At 40.3% G+C, this 12,831-nt stretch overlaps 1 protein-coding gene across 1 annotated transcript in view; it reads left to right on the forward strand.

The window, feature by feature from the left end:
* Positions 1-12,831, forward strand: part of LOC126458136 (sialin) — a 388,874-nt gene that overhangs the window by 369,686 nt on the left and 6,357 nt on the right. Inside the window, exons 10-11 of the mRNA XM_050094978.1 lie at positions 2,372-2,527; positions 10,906-10,991. Coding sequence (XP_049950935.1) covers positions 2,372-2,527; positions 10,906-10,991 — 242 coding nt within the window. The remainder of the gene's footprint in view (positions 1-2,371; positions 2,528-10,905; positions 10,992-12,831) is intronic.

Here is a 12,831-nt window from a genome sequence, read left to right on the forward strand (position 1 = left end):
ACGTCTTGTTTATCGCAGGGTGCCATAACATGGCAGTCTTACTTCGGACACGATGACAACCAAGGATTTCACGGACGGGTATACTATCTATACAAATAATTAAGTTTGTACCGAACCCTCAGATCGCGAGTGCTACTCGCATTTGGCCAGTGTTTAGCTCTATACCTGATTTCCGATTTTGGCGAGAAGATTTACTATAATTTCTGTACTTTGTTTTTGTAACTATGTGTTTTATTGAGAGTGATTGGCTCTAAATGGCGTTTCGTTTTTTCTGTCAAGTAGTGAGTACTGGTAACTATTTTCATCTCTTAGATAAAAGTGCCGTTCTAATTATTGGTTTGAGGGATGAAGTAGTGAAGGCAGCAGAGGATCAAGTAGGTAAAAAGACGAGGGCTAGTAGAAATCCTTGGGTAACAGAAGAAATATTGAATTTAATTGATTAGAGAAGAAAATACAAAAATGCAATAAATGAAGCAGGTACAAGGGAGTACAAACGTCTCAAAAAGAGATTGACAGGAAGTGCAAAATGGCTAAGCAGGGATCGCTAGAGGACAAATGTAAGGATGTAGAGCCTTATCTCGCTAGGGGTAAGATAGATATTGCCTACAGGAAAATTAGAGAGACCTTTGGAGGAAAGAGAAAAACTTGTATGAATATCAAGAGCTCAGATGGAAACCCAGTTCTAAACAAAGAAGGGAAAGCAGAAAGGTGGAAGGAGTACTTGAGGACAATATTATAGAAATAGCAGGTGATGTAGATGAAGATGAATGGGAGATATGATACTGCGTGAAGAGTTTGACAGGGCACTGAAAGACCTAACTCGAAACAAGGCCCTGGGAGTAGACAACATTCCATTAGAACTACTGACAGTCTTTGGAGAGCCAGTCGTGACAAAACTCTACCATCTGGTGAGCAAAATGTATGTGACAGGCGAAATACCCTCCGACTTCAAGAAGAATATATTATTTCCAATCCCAAAGAAAGTAGGTGTTGACAGATGTGAAAATTACCGAACTATCAGTTTAATAAGTCACGGCTGCAAAATACTAACGCGAATTCTTTACAGACGAATGGAAAAACTGGTAGAAGCCGAGCTTGGGGAAGATCAGTTTCGATTCTGTAGAAATATTAGAACACGTGAGGCAATACTGACCCTACGACTTATCTCAGAAGCTAGATTAAGAAAAGGCAAACCTACGTTTCTAGCATTTGTAGACTTAGAGAAAGCTTTCGACAATGTTGACTGGAATACTCTCTTTCAAATTCTTAAGGTGACAGGGGTAAAATACAGGGAGCGAAAGGCTATTTACAATTTGTACAGAAACCAGATGGCAGTTATAACAGTCGAGGGGCATGAAAGGGAAGCAGTGGTTGGGAAGGGAGTGAGACAGGGTTGTAGCCTCTCTTCGATGTTACTCAATCTGTACATTGAGCAAGCAGTAAAGGAAACAAAAGAAAAGTTCGGAGTAGGTGTTAAAATCCATGGAGAAGAAATAAAAACTTTGAGGTTCGCCGATGACATTGTAATTCTGTCAGAGACAGCAAAGGACATGGAAGAGTAGTTGAACGGGATGGACAGTGTCTTGAAGGGAGGATATAAGATGAACATCAACAAAAGCAAAACGAGGATAATGGAATGTAGTCGAATTAAACCGGGTGAGGGAATTAGATTAGGAAACGAGACACTTAAAGTAGTAAATGAGTTTTGCTATTTGGGGAGCAAAATAACTGATGATGGTCGAAGTAGAGAGGATATAAAATGTAGACTGGCAATGGCAAGAAAGCGTTTCTGAAGAAGAAAAATTTGTTAACATCGAGTATTGATTTAAGTGACAGGAAGTCGTTTCTGAAAGTATTTGTATGGAGTGTAGCCATGTATGGAAGTGAAACATGGACGATAAATAGTTTGGACAAGAAGAGAATAGAAGCTTTTCAAATGTGGTGCTACAGAAGAATGCTGGATAATATGGGTAGATCACATAACTAATGAGGAGGTACTGAATAGGATTTGGGAGAAGAGAAGCTTGTGGCACAACCTGACTAGAAGAAGGGATCGGTTGGTAGGACATGTTCTGAGGCATCAAGGGATCACCAATTTAGTATTGGAGGGCAGCGTGGAGGGTAAAAATCGTAGAAGCTGACCAAGAGATGAATACACTAAGCAGATTCAGAAGGATGTAGGCTGCAGTAAGTACTGGGAGATGACGCAGCTTGCACAGGATAGAGTAGCATGAAGAGCTGCATCAAGCCAGTCTCAGGACTGAAGATCACAACAACAACTAATTATTGCAGAAAATAAGTAACCTTGAGATGAAATTTCAGACCTTTGTAGCGAGAGTGTGAATGTATGTGTGTGTGTTTGTGTTGGTAGCGCTGGTGATGCCGGCAATAGCGATGGCAGTGCAGCTGCTGCTGGGTGAGCAGCGCGCCGCCGCCGTCGCCTGCTTCACCATCGCACTCACCTTCAACGGCGCCGTCACCGCCGGATACCTGGGCAACGGGCTCGACATCGCCCCCAACTTCTCAGGTCAGCTCACACCCAATATTATTATAAGGCGCACGCGTTAATCCAAGGAGAAAGGAGTGTTGATCCACTCCTCCCTTCCCCCAAAACACGTTTTGGTAGAAGCTTTTATATTTTTACATATGTAAATTCCCGAATTTCACAGCGAAGTTATCGAGAATGAAGTAGCATGAAAGCTAATTATGTGAATTACGAGCAACATTTAACACACAAAGTACTTTTCAGTTCTTTGTATGAGGTCTTTCCACATGCATTAGCTTACAGTCTGGCCGGTAACATTCTCACATTCCCAGGCCGTAACTGCCATCAATAACAAACCCAACACCATTGATATGATGGAATTATATTTTCCTTGAGACATATGAGTCCCAACTTTACCATCGATAATGACAGAAACTGAACAAATAAATTAAAATTTCTGCCACGGCCAGGACTTGAACCCAAGTGTCTAGGCAGGTGTGCTAACCATTAACACACTGTAACAATATGCCTAACACAACTGCAAGGACTACGTTAGTCCAATGCCCTCCCTGAAGGCATGGATTGAAGTATGTGTTATTGAAAGCATTGGACTAGGGTAGTCATGCAGATGTGTTAGCCATACTGCTACGATGATGCACATCAGCCTAGTAAGCAGGAGACGCGCGTTCAAGTCCTTGCCTTGGCAGGTAGACCTGACAAACTGCAGGATGATGAGTAAGGGAAGACAGGATGGGGAAGACTATCCACTAAGAATAAAAACCTAAGAATAAAACTAAGGATAAAAAGCAAGTGGAAAAATGCTCCTGCCAGAGAGCAGAAAAGGCGAACATGTTCCTCTTTAAAAATCTGACAGTAAAAATGGGGAACCACATGTCTCATTCTGCTTTTCTCGCCAAAAATTTTGGCATTTGAACATATTCACGCTCTTTTAAAACAGAACATTCTAAATCCTTTTACGTAGTATCTCTTTGTAATTAGGCCATCTTACCCAGCACCTTCCTCTCGCTACCACAGTCTATAAACGTCTCTCTCCAACAGTCTCCCTTTTCTCCCATTGATTTACAGTATATCCCACTGTCACTGCCTCCTCGCTCACTTACACCATCACCCGTAGTCTTTCCTTCTGACTGCTACTGTCTCCAGCAGACCATTCTGGACGATCCAACTTACATTTTCCCCTGTGCCAATGTGTTTAAAATTTTGGTGCAAAATGTGCCTTCCTCTATTCATGTGCGTTAAAGTTCGATGGTCTGGAAGGGTCCAGATCCCACAAGCCTTTATATGGTCTCCACGCATCTGTATTTCTCATTTTTATTGTGTCCTCTATCTTTTGCTCCTACTGCTTCAGTCTCCATGTATCACTCTTTCTCTTCTACTGCCACTGCCTCTCACTGATCATTAGCATTTCCTCTCTCTTTGGCTATCCACTGCTATTGCCTTCATACATCACACTTCTTCTTTCACTGCCTCATTTTCTCTCCCAAGTCACTGTTTCCCTCTTTCCTCTCCCACTGGCACTGTCTCCTCTCTCTTCCAATGCTCTGCTACTCTCTTTCAGCACAAAAATATGTTAGCAAGACAACATTTTCGGTGAGGAAGGCGCAATAAGGATTGAGGCACCTGGTTCCCCATTTCTCTGTCAAAGTCTTTCAAAGAGAAACATATTCGTCCTTTTTAGCCTTCAACAGGAGCCTTTTTCCATTGGTTCCCCTCTTATTTCTGCTACAGCAGGGTGTACTGCTTATATAAAATGAATTCTATAGGTCAGCAAAGTTATGACATTTTACATACTTGACATGTTTTATGTACTTTGATACATATAAGCAACAAATAAGTACACACAATATAAGGTTCACCCAAACCAGTTTTCTTTACCTTTTCATTTTCATTCATTTATTATTTATTTATTTTTGTTTGTACTTTACTCATCGATCACAAGTCATCAGAAATGCCCAGTTTATGCCTTGTGCCTTCAGAGTAAAAATTTTATTAGAAATATTGTACTGAACTTACAGTCTTCACAGTTTTATGCAATTTTTTGCAGACATTTTAAGTTCTTTTCACGCATGTCAAGACCCTTCTTAGCCCACTTCTTTGTCACTGAACACAATTTGATGACCTCAGAACACTTGCGATTACCTACAATCCTTGCCACGTGTTCACTACACAAGTTAAAACAAGTACATTGGTTAAAACTATACTTACACCTCAGAATGGATATTATGTGCAGAAGTAGGTGGTAACTTTGAACCTCAGGATCTCGGTAATGGTTAATGATATCAAAAAATGTTTCAAGGTCCCCTGTGAACATCATCTTAAGAAAATATGGTCAAAATTTTGACTTTTTGCCATGGATAGATATTATAGAAGTGCCTGTCCCCACAACTGGTGCTTCTGGTACCGATAAATAATGGTTTTTGGGGTGTATCTTGATAACAGATACAAATTCTTGAAAACAAGAAAATGGCATTTCTATATGAATGTCTAATGAATGCACAGTAGGATTTTGGTACTGGATAGTGACAAGTTATTGAAAAAAGTTTCAAAGTTCCCAGAGAATATCATCTTAAGAACATACGGTAAAAATTTTGACGATCTGCCATGAATAGAAACTGTAAAAGCGGTCATCCCCACAGCTGGTACTTTTCAGACCCAAAAATCATAGTTTTTCAGGATTTTCCTAGGAGACATCTGTAAACAAATGATGCTTTTATGGGCCATGTAAAGAGCACTCTAGACCACACCTAATGCAAAAGAACCAACCAACTTGCTCAATTTTCCTGGGTTGGAGAAAGTATGTGAAGTTTAAATTTTAACCCAGTATTGTAGAATAGCTATAGTATGCCCATTCTTCTGATAACTATACAAATGGTCGCTAGACCAAGGGCTATCCAAAATACACACATCAAAAAAAGTTTTGCATCACCTCAGTTCCCAGAACCCTTGAAGACAGACATTGATTGTGGATATTGTATCACAGACACAGTCCCTTTAACTGTTCAGAGATGTCAGCAAAGATGTAAGCAACCATACATGAACAGCACCTATTAGACGGAGGGGGTCTGACAGCCAATCAGTTCCAGTCATTCTACCAGGAAGGAAGTACATGGCTCATGTTGTCTGTAGTTCAACCATGCCTAGGTGGTCAATACCGCGGTTCAATCCTGTCTGCATTGTTACTTTGTGCCAGGAAGTGCTCTCAAAAAGGGAAGTGTCCAGGTGTCTAGGAGCGAACCAAAGCGGTGTTGTTCGGACATGGAGGAGATACAGAGAGACAGGAACTGTCGATCACATGCCTCGCTCAGCCCACCCAAGAGCTACTACTGCAGCGGATGACTGCTCAAAAGAACCCTGACAGCAATACCACTATGTTGGATAATGCTTTTTGTGCAGTCACAGAACGCTGTGTCGTGACTCAAACTGTGCACAATAGGCTGCATGATGCGTCCATGGCGAGGTCCATCTTTGAAGCCACAACACCATGTAGCATGGTACAGATGGGCCCAACAACATGCCGAATGGAACGCTCAGTATTGGCATCACATTCTCTTCACTGATGAGTGTCACATATGTCTTCAAACAGACAATCCTTGGAAACATGTTTGGAGGCAACCTTAGACACACTGACCAGTGAGTGCAGCAAGGTGGAGTTTTCCTGCTGTTTTGAGGTGGCATTATGTGGGACCTATGTACGCCACTGGTGGTCACAGAAGGCGCTGTAACAGCTGTATGATACGTGAATGCCACCCTCCGACCTATAGTGCAACCATATTGGCGGCATACTGGCGAGGCATTCATCTTCATGGACGACAATTTATGCCCCCACCATGCACATCTTGTGAATGACTTCCTTCAGGATAATGACATCACTCGACTAGAGTGGCCAGCATGTTCTCCAGACATGAACCCTATTGAACATGCCTAGTATAGATTGAAAAGGGCTGTTTATGGATGTGACCCACCAACCACTCTGAGGGATCTATGCTGACTCGCCATTGAGGAGTGGGACAATCTGGACCTACAGTGCTTTGATGAACTTGTGGATAGTATGTCACGACGAATACAGGCCTGCATCAATGCAAGAGGATGTTCTACTGGGTATTAGAGGTACCGGTGTGTATAACAATCTGGACCACCACCTCTGAAGGTCTCACTGTATGGTGGTACAACATGCAATGTGTGATTTTCATGAGCAATGAAACGGGCGGAAATGATGCTTATGTTGATCTCTATTCCAATTTTCTGTAGAGGTCCCGGAACTCTTGGAATCAAGGTGATGCAAAACTTTTTTTGATGTGTGTAGTTGACCCCTTATTGCTGTGATCAACAGAACCTGAGATGCTTTCTGGAAGAAGCAAGAATGACACAGAAATATGACTTCCAGAAAATAGGTGGATGTGACTGAAAGGAACAACATGCATGTGGTTTACAAACGTGTGTTGTCATTTTCTTGAGACCTGTGTTGACAGTCACACTGTTGAGAGAAATTCTGATAATGGTCAGTCCACATTTTGAATTTAAAAGTTACAGTAATATTTTCGGGGAGGTTAGGAAAGCCAGTGACAAAGTGTGACACTCCCACCCCACATCCAAACCCCAGATCAACGACTCACTGCTGTCAGCTGCAAAGGCCTGAGATGAACAACAATTAATAAACATTTTTGGGATATCATAAACTCTTTAGGTATTAGAAATGGTTTCAGTTGCCTGAGACTGCAATCGTGTGTGTGAGTTGTGTTTGCATTTGTGTGTGTGTGTGTGTGTGTGTGTGTGTGTGTGTGTGTGTGTGTGTGTGTGTGTGTCATCTGTTGTTGACAAAGGCTTTAATGGCCAAAAGCTTTCTTTGTGACAATGTTTTTGTTGTGCTTATCAGCGAGTCAGCATCTCTGCTCTATGGTGAGTAGCAACTTTCCTTTTCGTAATACTGACACATTCCAAACTGGATTTTTCATTGTCTGATTTTTGCTACAGAATAAATATTGCAGTTAAATTAGTTGGGAAGTCTTTCCTCGAGGTTTTTGGCTGGAACATAGCCTTACACAGAATTGAAACATGGATGATAGTTAAAATAAGACTGCTTAGATTAGATGGGTAGATTAGATAATTAATAAAGTACTAATCAAACAGAGGAGGAAAGAGAAAATTATGGCACAACTTGAACAAAAGAAGGGACTGGTGGATGGTTCATATCCTGAGACATCATTTCATAAATGGAGGGAAAGTAGCGGAAGGGGTAGAAATTGCAGTAAGCAGGTTCAATATTTGAATGAAGGTTGCAGTAGTTATGCAGAGAAGAGGAGACAGCTACAGTGCACTTATGGTGTCAGTAGGTCTCCACTGTGTGCTGCTGTTGGCAGTTTGTGATCATTGTTATTAGCTAATCAGATGACAGTATGTGGTAGACAAGAATAATTGCTCAGTCTTGTAATTTTTGTTATCACAAATACCTGGCTATATTTTCTGGATATGTGATGATTTCTGAGGTTGTGGTTAGGCAGGAACCTAAGAGCACAGCTTAAATTGAGCTGCTCGGGGGACAAAATGGTAAGCGCCAAAATCACAGTTTCGAGATACAGCGCATCTGAAGTTTCAATTGATCTGCAAATCTGAATAATTTTTTTTGAACAGTCCTTTTATTCTGTAGTGATTCTAACATCTATCTTCTACTATACAGACATAAATGAAACTCAGAACTGACTAAAACAAATGAAATATACAAAAATTATTACATTACCATACACCATTAACAACACATAGTGATAGAACATTACATATTAAATTTTACAGTAAGTGCAACACTTTACTGAAACTGCAAAATCATTCATCACTCTCATTACTAATGTCTTTTTCATCCAAAACTGTTGGCTTTAGTGACAGGAAAAATCCATGGTGGACAGGAGGTATGTAATTTAGGAGCGAGAGGATGTCAGCAACTCTCTTCTTTTCAATAAGCCTTGGCCCATTGTATTTAAGTTGAAGTGTAGGAACTGGTCCTTGCCTTCCACATTTCCTGAAGCTTATTTCATGACAAAATGTCTCACTGATGAATAAAGATGATGGCTATTCGGAGGTCACCTTCCACCTACATACTTTCCTTCGGTTGACATCTCGACCATCAACTGTCTTCTTTCTGAAGACAAATGCTTCTTTAGAGTGTCGTATTTGATAGAAATCCTCTCTTTTGCATATTATATACAAGCAATGGATTCTTCTTAGCTAACTTCTTGATGATCTCGCACCACAGATCTGGACTGTACGCATCTTGTACTTGTCGGCGAATGTAATTTTCAATTGTCACGAAACCTCTATCGGATGGCAACATTGTGTGCGTGCTCACGGGGAAGTGGTGTTCAATCACATGAAATCTACCTGTTGAAATTAGATATTTCCAAAACAGTACCATGTTCCAGTTCTTAGTTTGGCCATAGCAGTTATCAGATATCGCAATGAGAGTCTCTCCTTTTATGTCGTTTTCCTCAAAGTAATGTAAAAGGCAGCTCAAAATTTCCTCTGATCCACGGGCAGCAGTAGTCTCATTCCACAAAAAGCAGTGCCCTTTCTTCTTGACACAATCATGAACATTGGGATTATACAACCAAATCTTCCTTTTGTAAAAAGCTGGACCACAACTTAACTTAGGAACTGCAAGAGTCTGCTGCAAAAGTCACAACATGTAGATTACTGTCTGCTTCTCCTTGTTTTGTCTGAATGGCAATGTTAGCTTGTCCTGCTTCTGCCCGACATTGGTGTAATTCCAACTGATGCTCCAGACTTACTTTCAGTTGGGGAGCATCAGTGCTCTCAATTTGCACTTTGAGCATGTCACAAGTCTTACACGTATCATTCTTTGGTGACTTTACTCCTTTGTTATACACTTCAGTGAAAATTCGCCTGAACTTGTCTGCAGATACAGGCTCATAGGACATCTCCTTGCAGAAAACATTCTTATAGTGCTCGTAACAGGAGGCGATTGTTGCACCTGTGCCCAGGTACAATCTGGTACGACTGTTTGAGCGTCTGTAATGACTCTCGTATTTCGGTATTTTGTTGATGTGTTCCCTGACATGGTTAACACTAGTTTCAGAGTAAGCATGCGGACGTACGGTTTGCTTGCCCCGTTTGTCCTGGGGTGGCGTGGTCGATCCGGACGCGAGTTTCTTCTGTATATTTTCGACATGACTGCAATTGTTATGTAGACCATGAATGGCAAGAAAAGCTTTTTTGCATACTTTTATACCACTGCCACTAACTTTTACACTGTAGGAAATAGTACATTTTCTCCGGGAATTTTCTCTAGCTGCTTTTCGGCGATGTGCAACAGTATTAGAATTCATTGCACCAAATAAGTATGCATTTTGAATGTTAAAATCACCTACTTCCCAAAATGTTTTGAAGTTTCATCACATTCAAATCTCCTACTTTTTCAAAACATTTACGAGGGCACTGGCAATTAGGTCCCACAGTTGTTTTACTTACAGTTGCTCCTGTACGAGAAACATACTCTTCACCCAAATTAAGCCTCTTCTGTTTAATCTGGCGTTGAGAATCGATTCTCAGCCTTTTCCGAGATGACCTCTTTGTCTGTTCGAGGGCCCCTTCCTGAATGGTTTCTGCAGGAGCGATACACTGTTTGTTGTTTTGGGCAATATGATCTGATTCACTATTAACCCGTATAACAACAAAAACTACTATTACCATTACCATTAGGAGGAGGAGGATGACGAGGAGGAGGAGGAGGAGGAAGTTGAGGGGGGAAAAGAATATATATCCAGTCAGGTGTCAGTGAATCTGTCATATCTTCTTAGAGTTGAGATTAAAGAAAATATTTGATACCAAAGAAGCAAATTGGGAATCACAATTATTTCTCTTCAGTCTGCTTCATGTGTGCAGTCTAGACGAGTATAGCTCCTTTAGTGTCTGTATGCAGTGCTAATTGCAGGTGCAGAGTTCAACCATTGTGTTACCACTACTGTGTATTCCTTCAAAGACTTCCTAGAGAGGGTGCTACATTTAACTGGTGATCTGTTAGCTACTTCTACATCTGCATGACTATTCTGCAGTTCACACTCAAGTTCCTGGCAGAGGAAATTAAAATAAGATGAAATGAGATTTGTCTGTTGGGTAGTTTGAAGAAAACACTTCCACAGATCCTTAAACAAAAACTGTATTTATTCACAAAAAAGAGTTACTTTATTAAATTTTTTAAGAGAAAATCAATAGTGCTCAAATTCAGATTAGAATTACAACTAGCATTGTGACAGAAATTCAGCTACAAAACAAGAAAATTACACAATAAATAAAACCACAAATAATAAAATTAGCTCACTTGTTTACAGTAAGTCTGTATCCTATTGGACCAACACAAAATCAGATTCCATTACATGCTATCTCTGTTCCAGGAACCATTTTCGGTATGGCCCAGACTCTGTCTTCTTTCACTGGTTTCTTGTCATCAGCCATGGTGGGATCTCTGACACAAGGCAATGTGAGTATCAAACTGAACAGCAGCTAGTGGCCTCCATCTCATCTTATATCATTCCCTTTTCCTGTTAAATTTTATGTAGACAACAACACTCTTTCAGGAAAGCTTATATTTTATAGAATAAATGATTTTACAAACAATTAGAGTGAATAATGTTGTACAACAAAAATAATGTATTAAACTCTAATAAATAATATAAATGAGGAAAAAAAAGGAGAACCATATGGTGACTGGAGAGAGGTTATGAATGTATGAATGGAGTCCCTATAGGGCACTGGATCCACTAATATTCCTAATATATATAAATGATCTTCCACTCAACATACATCAGGCATAGTTGGTCCTGTCTGCAGATGACACAAATGCTAAAGTTTGTCTGTTTAGAGAGACAGAAATAGAAGAAGATTAATATTAATAATACTTTTTAAATTATTAACAAGTACTTCCATACACTGAAAACTGACCTTTCCTTAATTTCAGTAAAGCATAGTTCATTCAGCTATGTAGAAACAAACAGAATAACACCAATAATTAGTGCAGAGCATCCACAGGAGTGAATAGGGTATAATGCTCACAATTTAGTAGCATATTTTAATGAAAATATGAACTGGAGGAAAAACACTATTGTTCCATTCACAGTAGTTAGTTTTGGGGGAAAAAATAAAAAATAAATCAACATATTAGTATATTTCCTTCATGTCTATTCATTAATGCCCCATGATATAATTTTATGGGCTAACTCATCTCTTAGGAAGAAAGTATAGGTCACAGAAATGCGAGCAGTGAGATTAATATTTACTGATCATACAATGCAGGATTTCAAAGTGGATGTTTACATCCATATGAGATATGAATATATTTACATCCATATGAATAAAATTACAAAGGATGCATTTTGTGTTATCCACACACAGTCACTTTGCCTTCTGAAGGGCTTAGGCATTCTGTTGTGCCCTCCTATAATGTTTTGTGGTTACTGGCTAGACGAGGAAAGGGTAGTATGATAGGTGGGTGGCCGGTTTCCTCTCACTACAACACAAAATGCGTAGGTTGTTAAAATACACTTTATTACAGGAATCAGTTGAGTAGTTAACTTCAATCATGTCAAGTCTGAAGTTCTGCAGTTAACAGGAATCAAATAACTTGTACTGATTCTTGAATCTTGTCAGTGTCCATATCACAACTATATACAATGACTAACAATCCCTCATAGCCACCTACGATGTGAGGCAATGATTATCACTGTGGAAGACTAGAGCACAGTGCGACATATTGAAGTGCAATGCGAACTGAGTCCCAATGCAATGTACTGATGTACTGAGAGTGAGACAGCTCGGTCGGGTTGGCAGTGGCGGCCTATATGCTCACTGCCCAGGGGGGCGTTATAGGCGCGTAGCTTGGGGGGGGGGGGGGGGGGCGGCATGTCTTCTTGGTCTTCTCTTGTCATAGGCGCAACTAGTTCAGCACTTGCTATACAATGTTTCCTAGTGCTGACTGGTGTGCCGGTGAAGGTGTATGCCAGCACAGTAATGAAATTTGTCATAAATAATCCATCACAATTTGAGAGCAATAGTGTTGTCCTCAGCGACAACAGAACCACACCTGGTCATCATTTAAGTTGTCCGTGGCTCAGAAATAACTCAACAGCTGGAGACAACAACTTTTATCATTTGTCCAAAAACATGAAATGTCTGAAAAAAATTTCAAATACAACCTGAACTCATTTCTTCTGGAACACTCCTTAAATTCCCAAAAGACTTTTTCCTCTCTAAAATACTGCAGAACTGTGGACACAAATGAACGAAAAGCAATTGTCCTGTTCTGCGGACAACATTTTATTAAC

The sequence above is a fragment of the Schistocerca serialis genome, chromosome 2 (genome assembly GCF_023864345.2).
Source record: "Schistocerca serialis cubense isolate TAMUIC-IGC-003099 chromosome 2, iqSchSeri2.2, whole genome shotgun sequence".
NCBI classification, from domain to species: Eukaryota; Metazoa; Arthropoda; class Insecta; order Orthoptera; family Acrididae; genus Schistocerca; species Schistocerca serialis.